This window comes from Halichoerus grypus, chromosome 4, assembly GCF_964656455.1.
Source record: "Halichoerus grypus chromosome 4, mHalGry1.hap1.1, whole genome shotgun sequence".
Lineage (NCBI taxonomy): Eukaryota > Metazoa > Chordata > Mammalia > Carnivora > Phocidae > Halichoerus > Halichoerus grypus.
In genome coordinates this window covers 168,145,908-168,170,369 of record NC_135715.1, presented here as the reverse complement: position 1 = coordinate 168,170,369, position 24,462 = coordinate 168,145,908, and the positions used below count along the sequence as shown (strand labels likewise).

Here is a 24,462-nt window from a genome sequence, read left to right as displayed (position 1 = left end):
CCAAAATTCCAAGTTGAAATCAAATCCTTCGGTAAAGTTTCTTAGGCATGAAAAAAATAAAAAGATTTACAACTTCAGCAGAACTGAAATTCTACCAAGAAAAAGTATCAGTCAATCTACTTGACTATCACCAAAGGATCTGAAGCTGGCTTTGTGATACTTCTTTCTCCTTTCTATATGGAGGTGGGGGGGAAAAAAAAAGGCAAGAGGAGTTAAAAAAAAAAAAAAATTGATGAAGCCCTGACCCTTAAGATTCCATTTATAGTCCGAGCCTGAATGCCATCCCCCTTGACTAGCGAACTGTCCAATCCAGCCGCATGTGTCAAGATTCTATTAGGCATTAAGTGAAATATATATGCATGCCCTTATACCATTTAACACTCTGGGTCCACCTTCAAAACACTGGGCTGTGGATCAACTGAAGCACCACTCCTCTTCCAAGAATCATTTTGACAGGTTCTTTTGCAGGTGCTCTTTTTCTTTCTTTCTTTCTTTTTTTTTTTTTTTTTAAACCCATCGTTTTTAACAAATGGCACCAAAGAAGGACGTGAAGAAACCTGCTGCTGCTGCCGCCGCCCCAGCCCCAGCCCCGGCACCTGCACCGGCACCTGCCCCAGCCAAACCCAAAGAAGAAAAAATTGACCTCTCTGCCATTAAGGTAACTAAAGCGGTGAACTGTTTGGTCACTGAAACATCTTTCAACAGTAGGAAACTCTAGGAACTTGCAAAGGGGTATATTTTTCATTGAGAGAGACAGCGTTACTACACGGACTGGTAGATTGGGGGAGAAAAGAATCCTGATTAAAAAATAAATAAACTCAAAAAAAAATTAAATAAATAAATAAATAAATAAATAAACTCTAGCATATAATTTCATTCCTATGAATATGATATTGTCTGTGGAACCTGTATTTGCTCTCATATTTTGTTCTCTGGTTTTCTTTTTTCCCCTAAATGGTCAGAGTGCAATTTAGGGACAAAGTGTGTACGTGCAAAGGTGTTTTACCAATACTTAAACCAGTGTTTTATTTTGTTTCGTTTTGTTTCATCTTGTTTTGTTTGAAACAAAATCTCTGTGGAAACTGGATCCCTTACCTTAATGCTACATCAAAAGGAAATTTTCGGCCCCTACTTGTTTCCAAAAGTTTAAAAACAGCTGATGACCCAGTTGTCCTGGCTGTATTTATTTGACAGCGGCTTTATTTCATCTGAAAAAGAGAAGATTTTTGCAATTCAAGTTAATTCCCCCTTCAGCTTTGCTTAATAAATTTTGATACAACACTAAATTAGATCTCAGTGCAGACAATTATGCACTCAAGTGTTTCAGTGACTCTAACTGTCATCTTGTTTATTTATATACAGTATTTAATTCAGAATGTGTGAGCTGCTTCTAAATGAAACTAACCCCCCAAATATGATAAAACTTGGTTATATGGCTTTTAGCTTATGTCTTTGAGCTCTTGTATATTGATCTTTAACTAAGGAGAATGTGAGTGATTTTTGTGTCAACACTTTGCTGTGATCAAAGTTCTCAACTGCCAAAAGATTACCTGCTTATGGGAAAATGATGCAGTGGATGTGCCTGTTACCTCTCAGTGATGTGATCCCTCAAACATGCACCTTCTCCTCCTTCACTGGGGCTGGATTGGTCTCAATGACAGTTTGAAAATCTTTATCTAATGAACTCTGCTTTATATGGAGAACTAACAGGCGAAAGGGCCTAGGTGATCTTCTTCTCTCTTAAGCCAAAAGTTCTGTACATAATAAATCTAAATTTTGCTAACTTAATACTATTTAATTCCAAAGACAAAGCTGACCTATAAATAAACGTTTCATTGAGTAATTTAGTATAATCACGGATTTTAAAAAATACTTCTGACATAAATACTGCATTGGATCACCCTTAGATATATGTGGTGACATTAAATGAATACATCCATAATTTTTGTAGCATTCTGGTTAAACACGAAATTTTATGTTCCAAAGTAGGAGTGGATTATGAAATATTTTATCTTGAGTGTGTAGGTACCTAAAGTCATATTTGAAAAAAGCTGGTCAGAGAATCTAATATTGGTTAGGAACTATTCTTAATGAATATCCACTTAGGAGGAGAAATGCATGTCAGATCTTCTAATGAATGGTATTCTACCTAAAAGACTGCATATAATTCACTAAGAGGAAACCAAATTTTTCAACTCCAGCAATTCTAGTTAATGTATCTTTATAGATGCACACTGACTACATTATACAATGAACGTGATTATGGCCATGACAATAATTCCAATCATGTGTATTATTTGACTCTCCACTCTATCCTAAGAGTGGAGGTGTGAATCAGTGTCAAAGCTATTCCTCTGTACTTATTGTGATTTATAAGACAATATTACCTCTTTGCATCTAGGATTACAATTATCTGGGGGGAGAAAATGTGCCTTTTGTGGGCACATTAGTGGGAAATATCCCACTAATGAATATAGGCATTAATTTTCTTCCCTGAAGAAATACAAAATGACTGAATGAATGAATGAATGAATGAATAAGTAAATTTATTTATTCATTTATTTACTTTGGCAGTAAGAAAACTCCAAGAAAAGACAAAATATCACTTAAAATTAAACTGATTAGTTGTTCACAGCAGAGAAGTGATGCTCTTTTAAATCCTGAAAAACTGGTTTATCCTTTTATCTATATGTTGAATTAATGCCAATATGGCTAAGGTAGCTAGCACAACTACGCAAAAGAAGAAAATACTCTTAGAACGTCTCTGCGGTGATGAGGTATGCTCCATCTTCACTGGTTCATTACAAAACGAGAGATGGGATGGATCCTGATAAGGATGCAAACCAAAAAGGAGCAATTAAATGAATCTAGAAGAAACAGGAGGAATTTAACCTTTATGTTTCATTCAGAGAGCCTACTCCTAATAGAGAGAAAATGAAAAGAACAAGATTGAAACTAACATATTTTTGTAAAGGAATTTAAATGCCTTCAATGATTTGCATTCATCAATATGAAATCAGTGCACATTTATAGGTATTATAGCCAAAGAATGTGGTATAACTTCAGAACTATATAAAATTTAATTTCATCCCAGTAGGTAACAAGGGTAATTAAAATGTACATTAAAACATTTCATATTATGATGCTTTTAATCACTTAATGATGTTTCTAGATATATTACCTCATATAAGTTACAAACTTTTTTCAAGCAGAGAAAATGAACTCTAAAGAAATTAATAGAGCTGTTATATGTGTTCATTAACTTTCTGAAAACTCGATGAAGAACAAAACTTAATTGGATTTTAAACTTTCTTTCATAAATCATATAAGATTAGAAATCCGGCTGTCCTCATCAAAAGGAATGAGATCCTGCCATTTGCAACGACGTGGATGGAACTGGAGGGTGTTATGCTGAGTGAAATAAGTCAATCAGAGAAAGACATGTATCATATGACCTCACTGATATGAGGAATTCTTAATCTCAGGAAACAAACTGAGGGTTGCTGGAGTTGGGGGGGGTGGGAGGGATGGGGTGGCTGGGTGATAGACATTGGGGAGGGTATGTGCTATGGTGAGTGCCTGTGAATTGTGCAAGACTGTTGAATCACAGATCTGTACCTATGAAACAAATAATGCAATATATGTTAAGAAAAAAAAGAAGAAGAAGAAGAAGAAGATAGCAGGAGGGGAAGAATGAAGGGGGGGAATCGGAGGGGGAGATGAACCATGAGAGACGATGGACTCTGAAAAACAAACTGAGGGTTCTAGAGGGGAGGGGGGGTGGGAGGATGGGTTAGCCTGGTGATGGGTATTAAAGAGGGCACGTTCTGCATGGAGCACTGGGTGTTATGCACAAACAATGAATCATGGAACACTACATCAAAAACTAATGATGTAATGTATGGTGATTAACATAACAATAAAAAATTTAAAAAAAAAGAAATCCGGCTGTCCTTTAGACTTTGAGTAATGCCAAAGTGTAAGGATAATTATCTCTGTGTAGGACTACAGGCATAGGAATAGTAATATTTAATTCCTCAATACTATTCCTAGCTAATATCTATGTTCCACCATATAATATACCATGTTTATCAGCCATATATTTAACTCCCCATAAACTCTGAACAATCTTTAATATTGTTAATTAGTTTTATCAATTTCTGTAATGTGCTTTCCAACCTGATTTCCTAGTTTGTTGGTTATTTAGAACATTTGTTCAGTTGTTCTAACACAAAACCTTTGATATTCATGGAGGGAATGCTTACCTGATGTCCTATGCCCATGAATGTTCTATGAGTACCCTTTTCAAAAACACAAAACTGCTGATATTTGAACATTAAAGTTGCTGTCCTGGGTGGTTCTAAGCACTCTTTGCTTTCAGAGAGCTGACACTTCCAACAATGATGCCCAGGCTAAAGAACACTGCCTGACAGAATCTCAAGTGTAAGACTTAAAATCCACCATAAGTATAGTTGCAGGTGCAAACATAAGAATTAACACCTGCTGCCCAACACTTCAGCCAAGTGTTGAAATGATGAAAGAAAACAAGTAATGAGATGACTATGTGCCTAGATTTTTAAAAATCTTCAATGTGTAAGTAAATGTTTTGCATGATGCATGCCTTAGTTGATATGCCAGGATTGCTATGAGGTGATGAGACTTTGAATTGTGTCTTTCCCAATGTGCTGCTTAAGTTTTAATTCTCACCGTATTCACTGTAATCAATCAGGTCATCTCTGACTAGATACTGCAGGCAAAATTACAAAAAGTGGTAAAGGTACAGAATGCATTGACAGAAACTCATCCGATAAGAAATCTCAATAATTTACTGCACAGTTGGGGAGATTTAAGCTTTCAATTTAATGGGTAATGTGGAAATAGAGCATTCCCAATAAATACATCTATTTACTGATGGGTATTCAGTGGAGGCAAATATTCTGTATACATTTGCAATACCTGACTTGTTCTGGTCAAGGTACAGGATTGTCTGTATTAATCTACAAATTCTTTTTTCTCGGCTCCAATAAGGCTAATACAAACCCAGTCCCACTTTGAAGAATTCTTGGGAAAAATCAAATGAAGTAATGGCCCATGAAAGGCTTTGAAAATTATAAAGTTCTTTGTAATATAATAATAAATATGCATTGAGATTTAACTCTGTGCCCTATTATCTTATTTAATCCTCAAAACAGTATATTGAGGTTGTTTTTAGCCTCATTTTGCAAGAAAAGAAACTGAGCCTAATAAGGTTCAGTGCTATGTCCACGATCAAATAACTGGGTGATGGAGCTAGAATTTAACCTCTCAGCCAAATCCAGAGTCAACTGTGGTAATCATATCCTAAACCACCTCCTGTTTATAAAGAGTAAGTTGCTGTTAAGAATGCATGAAGAAGGGGTGCTTGGGTGGCTCAGTCGGCTGAGTGGCTGACTCTTGATTTCAGGTCAGGTTATGATCTCGGGAGCCTGGGATCGAGCTCTGCGAAGGGCTCCCCGCTCAGCAGGGAGTCTGCTTGAGGACTCTCTCCCTCTCTCTCTGCTCCTCCTCTTGCTTGCATTCTTTCTCTCTCTCTCAAATAAATAAATAAATCTTAAAAAAAAAAAAAAAAAGAATGCATAAAGAAGGGGCACTTGGGTGGCCCAGTTGGTTAAGTGTCCGACTCTTGATTTCAACTCAGGTCATGATCTCAGGGTTGTGAGATCAAGCCCCATGTCAGGCTCCACGCTGGGAGTGAAGCCTGCTTGGGATTCTCTCTCTCTTCCACTCTTAAAAAAAAAAAAAAAAAAAAAAAACCCTAATGTGTAAAGAAGCCTTTTTTTATTCTTAAGGGTGTGAGATAGAGCGGACCTCATATCACCCTGCACAACCCTGTGTAGCCAGTGGAGGGAGTGACAGGCACACATCAGAGCAAGTTGACCTAGACTTTTGACCTTGGCAGTCCACTACTCTGTTCTCCGCAGCTCTCCCCTATCTCTGCACCTGTCGCTGAAAGGTTGAGTGTTCTCTTTTACAGCTAGAAGGTGGGAAGACCTAGAAAGACTCTTAGTCACTTTGCTCTAGCTTCCTATAAAAAGTTGTAAATGGAACATGGGTATTTTTTTAAAAAGGTTGCTACGAGAGTAGATTAGTAGTTGCCAGGGATGGAGCTAGGGGTGGGGTAAATGAGTGAAGGTGGTCAGAGGGTACAAACTTCCAGTTATAAGATAAATAGGTTCTGGAATCTAATATACAACATAATGACTATAGTTAACAATACCATATTGTATATTTTAAAGTTGCTAAGAGAGTAGATCTTAAAAGTTCTCACCACATACACACACACACACACACATACTTTTTTAATTTAAAAAAACTGTGACATGATGAATATATCAACTATCCTTATTGTGGTGATCATTTCACAATATCAAAATCATCACATATCAAATCACACTGTACACCTTAAATTTACACTGTTATGTCAATTATATCTCAATACAGCTGGAGAAAATAAACTATACCGAAGTATTTTTAAATGCTCTTAAATGTAATGAAACAGACAAATTTTTTTAAATAATTTTTGTTTTTTTAATTAAATATACACATACCAAAACTGACCTCCAAATTTTGCCATCAGGCTAATATTCTAACAAAGGTATGGGATCTCTATTTTGTTTACAGATAGATAGCATGATTGAAACTGGGAAGAAATATCAGCCATATATCCTTTAGAGTGATATGTAGAAATATAATACCACATGTATAATGATTAAATCTTAACCTTAACTAGCTTGAGGAAAAGAACTAGAAAAAGAACACATATCATGAATTTCTGATTAGAAGGAATGGGTGAAAATATTTATAAGTTGTCTCTAAGTTTTCTTTATGTAATTTTAAGAGTTTATTATTTTTGAGGCACCTGGGTGGCCCAGTCAAGCATCCAACTCTTGATCTCAGTTCAGGTCTTGAGCTCAAGGTCTTGAGCTCAAGTCCTACATTGGGCTCTACACTAGGTGTATAGCCTACTTTAAAAAAAAAGAAAAGAAAAGAATTTGTCTTTTTTTTACCCTGGCCTTTCAATAATATGAATTAATTTTTAATACAACTATAATGTAACAAATTTCAATATCAGTCCATTTGCAGTGTGAATACAATAACCTCAGGAGCAAATAAAAAATTATTTGAGATTACCACTAGGTATCAATATCAAGTTTCCACTCTCAAACATCTATGATGTACAAGAAGAGAACAGGTGGAATGGAGTGGGAAAGTACTAAAGGACATTCTGTAACTCTCTAAAATTATATTTTGAATTATACGTAACTGCATAATGTCTTTGCAAAGTAAAATGCAGTTTGGAAAGGAATAGATATGTTCACCAATTAATAGTGAATAGCCCTTTTAATTGCAAAGATAATGAAATCTTTGCAAGACAAGGAGACCACAAAGTGACAGTGCCAAATTTAGACTCTTGACATTTTAATGTTGCAAATGAACCCCCGGCAAGTTGTCTTTAGAAGACGTTCCATAATTACCCAGCATTAAGCACCATCTGACTCATGGAAATTATGGAAAGGATTATATTTAGTCTGCTGATCCTACACTTTCTTCTGCTTCTCCTCATACTGAAATACTTTTTGTATGAAAATAAGATCTGCTATAGTTTGTTTCTACATCAACTTCTACAGTTTGTTTCTCACTCCAAATCAGAATTTGGAAGGCAAAAGTTGAAATATACAAGTAGTCATGGCTTTAATTATACTAGTTAAAAATTTAAACTATATGGATGATAAGTCCTTGCTCTTCTGGTCATAAATTGATAATAGTGAGTTGAAGCCAGAGGGAAAAAATATGCCCTAAAGATAAAACCACATCTTATTCAACTGTATATTCCTCCTTTCACTGTGGCAAGTGAAGTCTTTGCACCTAGTAAGTGCCCAATGGTACATTTTCTCTAGTTTTTAAAACATCTGCTTCACTTGAATTCAGTGTTATGAAATTATATTTTAACCTCTCTTTTTTTAGATTACTTCAAAATAATGTTACTTCTTGAGTTTTTAGCACCATGCCCTTTTCCATTAAAAAAGCAAGTTGAGGTTGTTTCTACTGTCAAAAGCATGGAAAACTCATAACATTGCAGAACCATAGTAACCCTAGAAATCACACAGTATAATATTCTATATTTGAGGAAGCCATGACCCAGATAAGAGAAGTTATTTAATCAAAAGACACACGCTTTATTATCACAGAACAAAATTCTGCATACCTCAATCCCTGTCTAGTTCTCTTTCCACCATATGAAAAGACCTGAAATCTCTAAAATGGTAATGCCAATATTGATATATCCCTCTGGTCACAAGAGGAACTTTCATTCCAGATAAGTAGGAAAAAGCGGATACTTTTAATTTCTTAAAACACATACACCAAGAATTTTTCTAAGCTCCTATTTTAAAAATAAAAAGAGGAAGGAAGGAACAAAAACACAACTTGGATTTCTAATAAATTACAAACAAACAAGTGTACAAAGTGGAGGAAGTACAACTCTTAAATCTTAAATCTATGAATTATTAACCATAAGAAAGCTAATGAAAAATCTGAAAAAGTATAGACTTAGGTCACATTTTTAAATTTTTATTAAAATTCGGGCACCTGGGTGGCTCAGTTGGTTAAGCGACTGCCTTCGGCTCAGGTCATGAACCTGGAGTCCCTGGATCGACTCCCGCATCGGGCTCCCTGCTCGGCAGGGAGCCTGCTTCTCCCTCTGGCCCTAACCCCTCTCATGTGCTCTCTCTCATTCTCCCTCTCTCAAATAAATAAATAAAATCTTTAAAAAAAAAAGCTATTTAAAAAAAAATTTTATTAAAATACACTTAGGCTTCTCATTAATTCTTATAGGTGTGAATTGTGTTATTTTAAATAATTCAGCGTTTGCTCTAATGTGACCAAATTCAGTTTTGACTAGTCCACACTTTCTGAGCACAGAATTACTCATTTCCCCTTCTGTTCAGATCAATGTATCCAGTACAGCCGTCTATTCTCTCTTATATTAGACAGGCTGGACTGGTATTGTATTCTTAATTTCTTGTTGTTCTTAATTTCTACTTTTTATAACACATTATAGTCACCAGCCTAAGTATATCCTTTGTTGAGGTAAAAAAAAAAAAAAAAGATGCAATGAAAAATATTTATCTCCTTTAAATGAAGTGAGTTATTCTGAGGCACAAAACTCTTTATTTCCAAAATGGTATTTCTGCTGGCCTTTTATGGTGAGTCCTGGTAACTCTGAGATTAGAGTGAAAATTAATCATCTAAATTTTCCTTAGGTTTTGCATACATCCTGGGTCTTTAGAGGCCTCTCTGTCTGGCATTAAATTAGAGAATGTGCAGCAATGTTTTCTTGCTTGAATATTGGCTCTGGTGAGATTAACTTCTTTAACTTAGCCTTACCAGTCATTAGTCTCATTCCGTCTTGCAGGGAAGATGAAGTTGTTTAAAGACTATAGTCTGTGTTCCTTCCTAGGGCATTTTCACCTGTATTCAACATCACGGGTCTCCCAGATCCTCCTTAATTATAGCTTTTCTTGTTATGCTAAAGCTTAACATACAGCAATTTCAGAGCCTTTTGATTAAATTCATTTTAATATTTTCCCTATAAATTAATTCCTTCTGTATACCAGAAGCTTTACCTTGTTTTTAATCAGTTAACCAAACATCATGATTACTAATAGAAAAACGCTTCTCGAAGTGAGAAGAGATCTGTAAACATTGCAATAAAAAATCCTTTTCAGTACCAGTAACAGTCAACTACTACTTACCTAAATCCAATATCAAAGAGCACATGAGTCCCAAAAATGTGGAATATAGTTATTAGACTAACAGTCTAATACAGATATCAGGCTAAGATAGAAAAGCCCTGTTAAAAAGCAAATCAAGGGTTGGCAAATGAGAATTCCTGATCATAAACTTTATATAAAATGTAAGGAAAGGCTCTGGAAATATAAAGGCACATATATCAATAATTCAAAATGAGCAATGAGCGTGCCTAGTATGTGCTTGGCAGTTCTAGATGCTGGGCGTGTAGTGCTGGGGGGAGATCATATGAACCATCTGCAGAATGGAAGCTCTTTGAAGGAGATGATGAAGTCTCTTCCCTCAGGGAATATAATATTCTAGAGGAGAAGCTCATGTTTGAAGGAGGAACTTACTATACATGTGTCCTAATGATTTTAATTTATTGCAAATCTGCTGAACTAATATAGGCAAACAAGGTATTTTATAGAGATATGGGGAATAAAATATAAGAATAAGGCAGAGGCCGCTCTCTAGATGGCAGGAAGAAATTGGGGTGGGCCCATGTCCAATTTGCATCATGGACAAAGGTAAATGGCTTTCAGTAATGGCCTGGGTTTTCCAGAAGTTTACAACCAGGAAGGTTAAACATCTTTCAGTTGGAAGAAAGGAGCTAAGTAAATAGAAAGAAAAGGTCCTTTCAAGAGAAGATTTTATCAGGACTTTGAATATTTAATTTCTAAGAAACAGAGATGAGAGGAGAGCATTCCAGATAGAAGAGACTTAAGTCTAATTTTTAAAACAAACCACATGATGACACAGCAAACTGAGTCCAAAATCAGCTGACATTTTGTATTTATATCATGCCTTGTTCAAAGAGCTGATTACTTCATCACTACAACACCAAGAAAGAGATGCAAGAGAAACTTTTCATCATTTGTGAATATACCAGAGATAAAGTAACATTTCCCATTTAGTCTATGAGCACAGCATTCACCTCTTTTAACTTTTAAACTATAGTTTATTCTCTAGGATGGACTACACTCTAGCCTTTTCTACTGTTGGCAGTAACTTGCTTACATGTTTACTTTGATTTTCAATAGGTACAAAAAATCTAAACTCTGATCTTCTCTGTGGTAAAGATATACAGAAAAAATAGAGTGAAATAGTTTGACAACTGCCTGTCACTTCTATTTTAATAATAGTAAACCTTTGGGCGCCTGGGTGGCTCAGATGGTTAAGCGTCTGCCTTCGGCTCAGGTCATGATCTCAGGGTCCTGGGATCGAGTCCCGCATCGGGCTCCCCGCTCCTTGGGAGCCTGCTTCTCCCTCTGCCCCTCTCTCTCTCTCTGTCTCTCATGAATAAATAAATAAAATCTTAAAATAATAATAATAATAATAGCAAACCTTTACATAATATCCAAGTGGTTAGGAATAGCTTATTTATAGCATAAATACAACTTTTAAAATGACTTTCCAGTTTACTCCACAGATTTTATACAAATTGATATTTTATATGAATTTGAGGACACATTTTTCTACTCAAAAAAAAAGAAAAGAAAAGAAAATGAGCATTCTGTAGGGCAATTTTGATGGCTTATTTGTTTATTTGTAGTTATTAATTCTACTAAAGATATATACTAGTTCTCAATATTAATCATAGGGCAATTCAAATTTAATGACACAATACATAAATATAATTACAAGACTAAAAAGAACACAAAGAAACATGGTCTGCTCTCATGGCTTTAATTTGGGCATCAAAAATCATGAGACTCCAGGGTTGATGGAGGGAGGTAGGCAAGGGATGGGCTAAATGGGTGATGGGCGTTAAGGAGGGTACTTGTGATGAGCACTGGGTGTTACATGTAAGTGATGACTCACTAAATTTTACACCTGAAACCAATTTTAGCATATATGTTAACTAACTTGAATTTAAATAAAAACTTGAAGGAAAAAAATCATGAGATTCCAAATTACACAATTATCAAAGGTGACAAATTTCCACCTTTGTCCCTCTCTTCCATTCCCCCTAATAATTTAAAGCATTTAAATTTTTCTGTTAGCTTCCATTTCTCATAAACTCTCAAAATGTTTATTTATGAAAATATGTTTTCCTCGGTAGTAGTATTTTTTAAATTATGTTTTTAATCCTCATTTTGACCCTATGAGATTTTTTTCACTACTTGTAAACTTTGGACAAAAATGATATGAAAAAAAGTGATATGCATTTAAATATTGATTTCTTCCTAAATGGCTTGAGGGAAAGCTGTAAAGTATTCATCTGTCTAGCAGGGGGAAACTTCATGCTTGGCATGACCATTCCTTTAAAAACAATTGCTGAGACAGCACTCAAATCAAAATTTATCTCCAACATTCTTTACACCTATAACCTGCTTTAGGTATGTAGAACACCGATAAACATGTCTGAACTTTAGTGGACATGCTAGGACTTATCTTTCCTAGTACCACTTTTCACAGTACCATTCTCAGAAGGGAGTTGCCCCCAATTTTCAGGTAAAATGCCATGAAAACCCATTACCAGCCAATCCCATAGACATGTTTGAAATCCTAAAGTATAAATTGGCATTCAACAGCCCCTGCTTTGGGTCTTTCTGGAGACTGAGGATGGAGGAAAATACCCACCCCTGGTGTAAGAAAGCTAAAGGAGAATGGTGAAAATGGAGCTCCAAACCACCCCTGGCTTAGATACACTCTCTACATCTCAGAGCACAACTTGCAAAAGAGTGGTCTTTAATGAGAGGTTTCAAGAAGGGATCGCATCGTCACTTGGGTGAACCCTAAGAAACACGAAGAATGCGCATGGCCTTTTCCAGTCCTCTGAACTTTACCACAAGGGACAGAGCTCCAGAGGATGTTCCTTCTATAGTCATTGCCATTTGAAACCCCAAGCCAGTCCCATCCAAAAAATTCCATTAAATATCAAAACTTGCTGACTCGAAGTTTGCAAAGTCCATAATTCACCAGGAGAAGGGGTCAGCCTGAGTGTGAAGGAAATTCTAAGCTCCTCTGCACTTGAACAAGTAAGAAGCTTCTTAAAGGAAGAGGCTCCAAGAGACCGTCTCAGGGATAAATACCATAAAAGTACTGACAGACTTCGGTCTCATTATGGCTGTCCACTCCTAGGTTCTGGTTGCCTAAAAATAGCCCTCAGGGTACAGAGCCCTCCTTCCCTTTGCCCTAAGAAAGCTAAAGAACCCTCCAAAGGGAGTGGCCATGTGTCTCTGAAACCTGATGCTAGCTGTGAGGTCACAGCTTCCCCAGCAATAAAAGGCAGCCTCAGGGAAGGAGGCCCCACTCAGGGACTGGAGCGGCCCTCAACTCACTCTTCAGCTTTGCCACTGTTCCGCAGCCCAGAGGCTCTGCCATGGTGGGTCCTAGGAGAAAACGGTTTGTCCTTTATAGGAGGATATGAATCATGCATATGACCTTTTTGAGTAGAAAGGCAGACAAGGAACAGAATTGAGGGGAGAACATATTCGGTGTAAGTCTATAGAATCTGCTTTTGCTTTTGGTTGAGGTGGGGTAAGGATAGAAGAGATTAATTCGAGCTATTATGTTAACTGAAAAAAATACATCTTACTCCCCAAAGCAGTACTTTATGCTTCACTAACTTTTGCTATATCACATTTATTCTATCTAACCGGGGGGGGCGGGGGGGGGGGGAGCAGAAACTGCTAGTATAGCAAAATATTATACCTTTAAAAACAGTCTGATGAAGATAACTAAAATTAAGTAAATTACTTCTGACACATTGAGCAAAAAGCTACTAGTTAAATAGAAGAAAGAATTAAGGAGATCTTTTTAATGCAGTGTATCTGTATTTCTGAATGCAGGGTATCTGAATTAGACATATCTTAAATACATCACAGGCTACTATATTATTCCAGGAAGTTATTTGACTTAGCATTTGTTAAATCATTGATTCATTGATGAAGATACAGAGAGATGTTCCCTAACTATCTTTCGCAATAGCTTATTTTTCCTAGATTCGAAAGTATCCTAAGGCAACCTTCTTATTCTATGACACCTACATGTCTTCTTAAAAATCTCAGAACAGCGAGCACTCATCCTTCTGTCAATGCATTTGAAAGAGTACTAGTTGTTTCTTTCTTTCTCCCTCTCTCCTGCCACTGCAGTCCTTCAGCGCTGACCAGATTGCTGGTAAGTGAATGGAGCTTCTCTACTCCACACGTAGGCAGAGCACTGCCTCGTTTCTGAAATATCCCTTATCTCTAAGGCATGTTTCTGCATGGCTCAACCTGTTAGTGTCCAAGCTAAGCCTGAACTCTGAAAAGTTGGCTTACTTTTGGAACTTACCTTGAAGATTACTCAGGGAATGAGCCTGGATACACTTAAAAATCAGGATATTTTTGTTTGGTTAAAATATTCTTTGTGGTTAATTTCTTTCTAACAGATCGAGTTCTCTAAGGAACAGCAGGATGGTAAGTTTAAAAGATACAGTTGTTAATATGTGCACACTCATAAAGGCGGCATGTGAGAAAACCGACTCCCTCGGGATGAGATTAGCTCTTCCCAATCATCCCCACTGGTGTTGCCACTCTAAATATAAATGCTCTCAATCACTCTAAGTATAAGTTTTCTCAACGTGAATCCCCTGCTTATAATCAGTAATCAAAGGTTTAAGCAAACAAAAGACAGATACCATAAAATAGGTCCTTGTATTCACTGATTTCTACATAAAACCATTTTGATACAGTAGCCAACACCATATATATTACCCCCAAAAAGGCTGGAGATTTTGAATGGCTAATCTGTTCATCAAATCCCTAAAGAAAGATTGGCAGGTCTGAATTGTTCAATCTAGAAAATAATATTGATTGTGAAACTGCCCAATTACCAGACCTATATAATTTCAATGGGCATGAGTTGAGAGAAGCAGGTGAAGTGGATATAGAATAAAAGTAAATTCAGAGACAAAGAAGGAGGAGTAATTTATCATAAAACTGCAAGGAACATTAGACATCTCCTGGTCTGTCTTTAGAAATACAAGACAGTCTCTCAAAGAGCTGATAGGACTTGCTCAAGGACCCAAAGTATTAGTAACAGGATCAAAATCTGGTATTAGTTTAAACTAATTAAAAATTTCATAAAAACAGTTACTAACCAGAAGACTTCAAACTCTTCAGATTCAAGAGAATCTGAGCAGTTTCCCTAACACTTCCACTTTTTCTCCTTCGGGCCTTTGGATCCAAGAGATCCCATGCCCCACAAGACGTGTTTGTTCTCTAGAAGTATAGGGGAGAATGCTTTATGGAGCGAAAGTGGCCCAAGTTCAAAGAAACGGATACAGAAGTACATCTATAGAAGGGAGAGGGAGAAAAAATTTGTTGAATGATAGCATATAAATTAGGATATTGGTCATAAAAATTAGTATGTATATATGTTATGATATGTAATATAGAAATAATTATAATTATAGGTGTTTAATAAGTACCTATGCAAATACTCGGTTCTCTACCTAAAAAATTCCACATTTTCAGTCTGTTTCAATGTCTAAAATATTCATGTTTGGACATCAATTAAGAAAAAAAGAAGCATATTTGCTGTAGTAGAAACTCACATGTATCTACATCATGGCTGATGGTCTCATGACAAGAGATTAGGTGATTTGATGGCTCAGAACTCAAGAGCATTTGAAATTATACTACAAAGGACTGGTTGTTTTTATTATTGAAAACAGTGGTAACTCTAATTTGTTTGACTCTTAATGCATTTTTAAGTAGTGATGCTGCTACATTATCAGCTACTGCAACCCAGTCCTCTTAAAAATCTCATTTACAGTGTCATTTTGACCAGACTCTGGTGGGACAAAGCAACAGAAGACTTAAAAACCCCTGCAGGGACAGAGCGACTTACTGTTGACCATTAAACCTATAACTACATACGTGAACTAGGTTTTAGGTATAGAGGTTCAGGAAATGTTGGTGTGGTGGACTGGTTTTCTCTTGCCAGGAAAAAAAATGGAAGCATTTGAAATTTAAATGGAAACACAATGCTCTCAAAAATGAATGAAAACTTCCTTCGTTTCCTTCCTTGTTCATTGATTAAAGAGTTTTGGTCATGGCTGCCCTATTTGAAAGTATCACAGGTTGCAAGGAAAGAAGAAGAAAAAAAACCAAAATTATTCACATTCTAAAGGTCTATGTCCTTTGCTGTCCAGTAGAGTTGCCACTTGGCCACATGTGGCTATTTAAACTTAAATTTTAATTAATTAAAATAAATACATTTAAAAATCTATTTTCTCAGTTGCACTAGTCATATTTCAGCACTCAGGGGCCACAGGTGGTTTTTTGGGCAGCCCAAAAATAGAACATTTTGATTGTCATAAAAAGGTCTAGAACAGTGTTGGTCTAGCCCAGGGGCTGTCAATTTTTTTTCGTAAAGGGCCAAATTGTCAATATGTTAGGGTTTATTGGGAGTACAGTCTCTGTGAAAACAACTCAACTCCATCGCTGAGGTTTAAAAACAGTCATAAACAATACATAAATGTATTATTGGCTGTATTCCAATCCCGCTTTATTTTACAAAAAGAGGTGCCCAGCCTGTAGGCAGTAGTTTGCTAATCCATTATTCTAGACTCAAGAGAATAAATCTTAAAAATCTGAGATAGGAAGAGCAGTATCTTTCTGTCCTAGGTGTTTAAATCAACAAAGGGTTAATGCCAGAGAGATTCTATTACAGCCCATAAAATCCTATCTCTATATCAGCATCTGACCAGGGTAATAGTGAGCCCTCTGAGCAATCTGCATGAAAGCCTGGAGCCAATAACAAGAATAGTTCAGTTTCACATGTCCCTTAGAAAGACAAAAAATAATATTTGACTAATGACCCCACTGTGCCTACAGCATGCTTTTTAGTTTAGGGGAATGATCTGTTACAGTCAAATTGCACACAATCTGAAGGGGAAATTTTAGCAAACAATGGCAACACGATCTATAGTTGATTGTGTATATAATGTCTGGTGCAACCTTAGATCAGGGGATGGACGGATGATAAAATAGGGTACTTTGCTGAGTAATCTATCTAGATGGCATCTTTTGATCTGAGGTCACTAATGGCCCAAATACACTTCTTTCAGCTCTACCAGTTCCTTCACAAATGGTTTTTTGAGTGTTGCTAGGATTAACTCCAACAAGTTGCCATCAGTACTTTTGGGTTCCCCAGAAAATTTAATTATATTATGTTTAGAAGTTTCAGTTAAAATGTCATTTCTGGCCCCTTAATCCATAGTACTACCCTTTTCTGTTTTTTTGATATACACTTCTTAATTCTGAAAGGCCAAAATAGCTCCACCAACAGAGAATGACAAAATTTAGGGAAAGTTAGCAATAGAGTGATTGTGATAAAAATAGACAACACTTTAAAAATATGTACTTACATGTACACACATGTAAGTACAAATTGACCTAGAAAAATCTGAATAAAATTGGTGGAGTCTACCAATGTGAACATTCTGGTTGTGATAGTATACTATAACTTCGCAAAATGTTACTACTGGGCGAAACTAGACAGAGTATTTAAGAGATCTCTCTGTATTTTTTTTTTTAAATTACCTGTGAACTTACAATTATCTACACAAAATTTTAATTAAAAATGTATACTTAAATTCTAAAGCTAATACAGCAACATGTTGTCATATGTATCATCTGAAGAAGAGTAAAGTTTAAAAAGATTATCATAGTGATAGATCCAAACAAATATTTCTCCTTCCAAACTGATTATACTAGGAGCCTATTAAAGTCATACACTGGTCAAATGACACTCTAGAACTTAAAGGTTTGTTTCACCTTTCTAATTTTTTTTCCTGAAAAGTGAAGTTGCTCCTGAAGATAACTAGTCAAGGGGAGAGTCTAGGAAATTTGTGCTTCAAGAGGAGGTTTTTCTAAATAATTTGAGAAATCTGGATTAACCTCATGTAACACATCTCTGATTGAAAATTTGTTTTCTTGAAATTTTATTAACTTTCTTAATTATGAGGAGTTCTTAAGATTTCTCAAGACCTCAGAATTTCTTAACCCAGTCCTGCTTCCCAGGCAGATGAAGGAAATATGAATAAATATGACAAGGAGCTTCAATTTCCATATCTGATTAATAATAATATATGATTCGAAGTTGGAAGTGCTGTTTTAAAGCAGTCCAAAAAAGAAATGTCAAAAAGGATTGCCAATGGCAGTTTGAGCTAGGAAAAGGGAGCGTCCAAGGATAACTTAAGTGGTCACAAAAGTTGAGAAACGGAGGAGAGTGTGAACTGGATTCTTGATGGTAGACTGGAGATTTGTAAGTGGTTACAAAATTTGAAAAACAGAGGAGAGAGTGAGCCAGATCCTTGATGAAGTTAGGGGTAACTTATAGTTCTGAAGGAGAAAAAAAGCACCCTAATGCTTCTTGCTTCTTGCAGAATTCAAGGAGGCGTTCCTCCTGTTTGATAGAACGGGTGAATCTAAGATCACCTTAAGCCAGGTCGGTGATGTCCTTCGAGCTCTGGGCACAAATCCCACCAATGCGGAAGTCAAGAAGGTGCTGGGAAACCCCAGCAATGAAGGTAACCAAGCAGCTGGGAAGCAAGCTCGCACACGCACATGAGAGAGAGAGACAGAGAGAGAGACAGAGAGAGAGAGCACGCGCGCATGTATGTAAAAGAAAGAGAAATTTATTGAGAAATAAGGTCCACAGAATAGAGTTTAATTTGCTCTTGATGGTAAGTGTGCCTCTTGGCTGTCTAGAATCTCAGTTTTTTCCTCATAAAATAAGTTAACCTTCCTTTGAGAATTTGTAAGCATGATAAAATTTCATGCTAATGAAATAATACCTAAAGCTAACATTGTCATCATCATCATCCTACCTAAGGTTCATAATTTAAAGGTTAATGAATGAAATAATATCCAAATCTGCACATTTTTCTCAAAACTTCAAAGGCAAAAACACATTTTGACAAAAATGTTAACTATGGCTAAAACACAATATACTTTGTAAGCAACTCAGTAGCAACTCACTGACAAAAGCTGTGGAAATAAAATCTCAATGCTCTCAGGAGGTTGAAAATACCTGCTGACTTTGCCCAGTGCTCAGTCTGTGACCATCTTAAAAGTAACTCAGCTCTCCTAATTAAGAATCGACAGAATGTCACCGTAATAAGAGTATTTTCTATTTCCAAAGAACTACAAGAAGACTTAAAAATCTAAGCCCAAACCTATAAACCCCTCAAGCAAATCCTGCGACAAAAGACTGAGATATGTAAGTGGCACCATCGTAGAAGTCATTTGCTCGATACAGTAATCCAGTTATTAGTATGGAACAAGAAAAAATTTTTCTGATCCCAATGGTTCATGGCAAAGGGTAATAGTCTATTGGAGAATACCACCCTGAACAAAAGACATGAGACAACACTGGAATTTTTTCAAGTAGATATTTGGGCTGTTTATCTTTGCCATGAGGGGAAAAAAAGAGGGGAAAGCAAAAAGCAAATAATCTCATTTTTCTCTTGATAACTGAAAAGACTATTCTCCTTTGTTACCAAAGTGGGAAGGAGTGGATTTGATTTCAAGCAAACCTACCTCTAAATCAGTCTCCTGGAATTTTTCTCAAACTTCATTTTCTTTAGAGGAAAATGTCCAGGTAAATCATGCAAAAGGTAGCTGAGAGCATGAGATAAAGTGAGAGAACAACAGCTAGATCTTATTCTATAGATGTCACTTTCTAACTTACCAAAACATCCATCTTCTTTAGAATTATTAGGTAAATATTCATTTATTCAGTGTTCAAGTTTGATCTTTTTAATATTATTCCATTTTTATTCTATGAGGAAAGACTAGTAAAAGGGAATTTTAATTTTAGGGTTACTTAACTTTATCCATTCACATCCATCTGGATAGTCTCTTTGATACTTTTGTTGTGAATGCAATTTACCTTACCATACTGAAGAAAACCTTACCATCCCCAGACCTCTAAACTGCAAAGAAGTCAGGAGATCACAAGGAATTTGACATACACACTCTCCTCATAGGCTTCTTTTTTAAAGTTATTTAAATTTAAGGAAACTGAAAGCTCTACAAAAGCTCAGGACAAAGGAGGCATATATTTTAAGTTAAGTTTTACTGTATTTATATGCTAATGGGTTTGTTGTATCAGTATATTTTTTGCATTGCTTCCCTGGTATTTATAGAAAATATTAAATTGACCATACTAATAAAAAGTAGCTAACACTTATTCAGCACTCAGTTTATCCCAGGTATTATAATATGTTTTGCAGGTATTATCTCATTTAGTGCTCACACTAACACTATGAGGAATCTCTATTTTACAGGTGAAAAAGTTGAGGTACAAAAGGATGAAGAAAGTTGCCCATGATCACATAGTTGTAAATGGTGGATTGGGGATAAAAGCTTAAGCACGAGGACTCCAGAGCTCATGTTATTATCTATTACCAATTTTTTGTCATCAGCAATTTACCAACTGAAATTTAAGCTATATGAAGATATTTTAGATCTTCTGGAATGAACTCTCAAGTTTAATTTGTGATTTAGAAATGACATTTTATGGTAGCTAATAACTCTCTCAACTGCAATTTCTTCCAGAGATGAATGCCAAGAAAATTGAGTTTGAACAATTTCTGCCCATGATGCAAGCTATTTCCAACAACAAGGACCAGGGCACTTATGAAGACTTTGTTGAGGGTCTGCGTGTCTTTGACAAGGAGGGCAATGGCACAGTCATGGGTGCTGAACTCCGCCATGTTTTAGCCACATTGGGTAAGGAAAATTTATTTCAATGGACTTAATAGGACAGAATATATAGGAAAGAGCATGATTAGGGGGATCAAGTTCTAACAAAACAGGTAGGGGGTAAAGCTAAAAGATGAAAAAGAACAGTCAAAAATTAATGACCATTTCCACTGGCCTCAGCGTCAACGAGTTTGGGGGAAATGGTAACTTAAGTTACTAGTAATGAATAAGTAAAGTAAAACATCGTAGTTCTTACAGGATAGAGTTTTGATGGTCAGGGATAATATGTATTTAATTCATTCACTTAAAAACAATTCATTGACAATATACTAAGTACCAGAGGAATAGGATGGGCTTGATTTCTGTCCTCCAAGAGCTTAATCATAGTCTCCAGAAACCCAAAACTGATCACTTATGATGGAATTTAGAAAATATCCCCTGGCCTTCTTTCTGAGCAAAGAGTTTTTGTTTCATCAGGTGAAAAAATGAAAGAGGAGGAAGTGGAAGCCCTGATGGCGGGTCAGGAAGACTCCAACGGCTGCATCAACTATGAAGGTACCATCTCATGTGCTTGGTGCTCACAGCAACTCTTAACGGATGGCATTGTTGATGGACTCCTCGTGAGCTTAAAATGACTTTTTTGTCTTTGCTTCTCTCATTGAACATACTCACATTTTTTTTTTTATTATTATCAATCAATTATACAATAACTCTAAGAGTCTGACTGTATACCTAAGATTTTTATTCCAGTGGGCTTTGACACGCCTATGCATTGTGATACAGCTTACAATGTGTTTTCACGTGTATTTTTTTCTTTCTAGATCTTTATAAAATCTCTGTAAGATAGACAGGGTTTGTGTCAGAATGAAGTGTAATAGAATATGAAAGTTGGAGAGATCTCAAAATCCTTTACAGCAAGCAATTATGAAAATGAGGAAGCTGAGGGCCAAAGAGGTCTAGTTACTGCATGAAGATCACATCATAAATGGAAGGGCTGGTGCTAAAATTTCGTTCTTCTTCTTGTCTGGTGTTTTTGCTTAAATCAAAGTCATCTCATGGCCGACTATCTATGTCCTGCTACCAATTTACAGCAGCTTCACCTAGGGGGTCTGAAAAACAACACACCCCACAAAATAAAGATGCAAAATAAAATTACATGATATAATCTGTAAATTTTAAAATTTCCAGTAAAATTGAGAAACTTATCTATCCTCCCAAAAAGACTAACCTGGCCACTTTTCAACAAAGCTATGCTGATAGCTTTGATGTAAATGTAGACTTATGAAGTCTAATGACTGGGGAAAAAGTAAGAAAAGCAGAGAGAAGAGAGGGAAGGAAAGGAGGGAGGGGGAAAGAAGAGGAGAGGAGAGGACAGAAGAAAAGGAAAGCAGTCAGCCAAGCACATCGTCACTGACAATCTTGATTAAACTTTACTTTTTTCCCATAAACGTTTTACATTTGGTTATTGCCATAAAACCATTACATAAAAGAAGAATCATTTAATAAATATTGTTTGGACAAGTGAAGAGTCATCTAGAAAATAAAGTCATATCTGGATCTCATACCAGAATAAATTTCAAACGGTTCAAAAATTTAAATGTAAGAGCTGAAAGCATAAAAGCCATGGACAAATTATTTTATAACTTTGAGAGTGGGAAGGTGTTTCTAACGCTGATAAAAACCCAGAAGGCATTACAAGTTTTGATAAATGCAACCACATAATTTTTTTTTAACTCCATATGGCAAAAGCCACCAGAAGCAAAGTCAAAAGACAAATAGCAAACCATAAAAAAAGTAATCAGTATCAGCAAAAGCTCATTTTCCTAATTAAAACAAAAACTACTGCAAATTAATAAAAAGACTACAACCCAATAGAAAAATTAACAAGTACATAAACAATTCACAGAGAAAGAAATAAAAACTATCTATCAATATAATATGCTAAACTTCACTACTAATAAAAGAAATGCAGATTAACACTACGTGGAGATACCATTTTTCAATAAGATGATTGCCAAAGATTAAAAGTTTGACAACACTTTGGGTTGAGGAGAGTGTGTGAAAACAGGTAATCTCATGCATTCCTGTTGGGAATGTCAATCATTAAAACCCCGATACAGTGAGGTAGTATTAATAATCCTAGCAAATCTACATCATGGGATGTGGTTTTTAGATATACTTGCACTCAAGTGAAATGAGTGATACGTGGTTATTCATTACCGTGTTGTTGGTAAATATTTGAACAACTTAATGTCCACCAATATAGGATGTATCAACGAGATTCTGGTATATCTACAGAATGAAATTCCCTACAGTGCCCCCAAAATAATGATACTCTTGTTTACGGTCATTCAGTGAGAAAAGCAAATGCAAAAGAGTGTGTAGAGTATGCCACCATTAGGGTGAAAGAGAGTTTTAGAAACAGATATTTGTATTTTCTTATACATGTATAATAGCTCCACCAACTTTTCTGTAAAGAGAAACTAGGTAGATGGGAGACAGTGGTGAGGAACAGTCTGTTTTTGTTATAAGCTCTTTCATACTCTAAAGAAAACTTTTAACCATGTGAATGTACCACTTCTTCCAAAAAAAATGAAATTTACAAAGTCAGGAGAAAAGCCATGAATCCAGGATGAAGAATTGTGGACTGCACCGAGCTTAAAACAATAAATGCTCCTATTATCGCTGAGAAAAATTAAGATTGAACTTACTTGCTAAATCTCTCTTTCATTAAACTTGATGGTCTTCTAACTTAAACTGTCTGTATTATGCCCACAGCTTTTGTCAAACATATCATGTCCAATTAAATGGAGCTCTCAAGGTAAATATTTTGCTTTTTATTACATAAGGCTTTCTTGATATTGTGTTTTTAGAAAATTCAACAGCTTCACTTTATGTGCTGTAAACATAATTAGTATTAGTTCTTAGTTAAGATTTATTTATATTAACCAGAAAATATCAACTCTTTTCAACCCATCTCAACTCCTGAAATGGGTTACTTGGGAATAGAGCATTTTTGGGGGGCGCCTGGGTGGCTCAGTTGTTAAGTGTCTGCCTTCAGCTCAGGTCATGATCCCAGGGTCCTGGGATCGAGCCCCTCATCGGGCTCCATACTCAGCAAAGAGCCTGCTGCTCCCCCTGCTTGTGCACTCTCTCTCTCTCTTGCTGTCTCTCAAAAAATAAATAAAATCTTTAAAAAAAAAAAAAAGGAAATAGAGCATTTTGTATAAGTGTAGAAGCAAAAATTTCTGAGATGTTTGCTGCCCTCTGTAAACCTTAGCTTTGATTGTACTGTAATTACGCAGTGGAGATTCAACAAGCCAGGGACTAGTTAATGAATTTAGCTGGAACATCACACTAATAAAAGTATGAGCCTAAGTTCTTTGACTAATTGATACAGTTTTTAACAATTACTGCTCTAGAAAACCAGGTTATCACAGTTCAAAGTTAAGCACTTGCAACTAGATTATTACAAGCAGGAAATGGCTTACTTTCGAAATGCTGTTCATTCTGTGCTTTTTCTTCTTTTGTACTTCACGTTATTTCCTCCCCAGCTTTCTTTCTGAAAAGATGCAATCAACATTTAACTCAGTTTCCCTTTTCCTTTCCAAATCAAGGATTGTTTACGAAGACTGGCTGGAAACTTCTTGCAATAACACCCATGACTTACTGTCCAGACCTGCTTACCATCATTCAGACAACAAAACAACATGGACCGTTCTAGACTGAAGGACTCCCTGAATTTTTATATACTTCACGTTCCTCTCTGAATTGTATTCATACCACACAAATCAAGTGTCTCCTGCTCTAGACGAGAAGGATAAAATACTGACAACCTCAAATTCAAGTACCACTCTTCATTTTCCACCAGGGGTCAATGAACATCCTTAAAATACTAAATCAATAAATAATTTTGGTCAGTCTGGAA

General features: G+C 36.1%; 1 protein-coding gene and 1 long non-coding RNA gene across 3 annotated transcripts in view; one reads left to right on the top strand and one right to left on the bottom strand.

The window, feature by feature from the left end:
- The window catches only part of LOC144381651 (uncharacterized), a 118,970-nt gene that overhangs the window by 39,741 nt on the left and 54,767 nt on the right, over positions 1-24,462 (bottom strand). The window contains exons 2-3 of the long non-coding RNA XR_013447357.1: positions 24,026-24,096; positions 1,096-1,208 (exon numbers count right to left, since the gene is read on the bottom strand). This is a non-coding gene — a long non-coding RNA (uncharacterized LOC144381651). The remainder of the gene's footprint in view (positions 1-1,095; positions 1,209-24,025; positions 24,097-24,462) is intronic.
- On the top strand, positions 383-24,462 carry MYL1 (myosin light chain 1). Of its 2 annotated transcripts, none has more exons than XM_036098769.2 (7): positions 383-658; positions 14,207-14,234; positions 18,212-18,355; positions 20,388-20,561; positions 21,012-21,089; positions 23,313-23,355; positions 24,152-24,462. In XM_036098769.2, the coding sequence occupies exons 1-6, from the start codon at positions 530-532 to the stop codon at positions 23,339-23,341; spliced, it is 582 nt and encodes a 193-aa protein (XP_035954662.1). In that variant the 5' UTR covers positions 383-529; the 3' UTR covers positions 23,342-23,355; positions 24,152-24,462. The 2 variants fall into 2 exon arrangements, with proteins under 2 accessions (XP_035954662.1, XP_035954663.1); XM_036098770.2 differs by lacking the exons at positions 383-658; positions 14,207-14,234 and adding exons at positions 13,092-13,159; positions 13,929-13,953.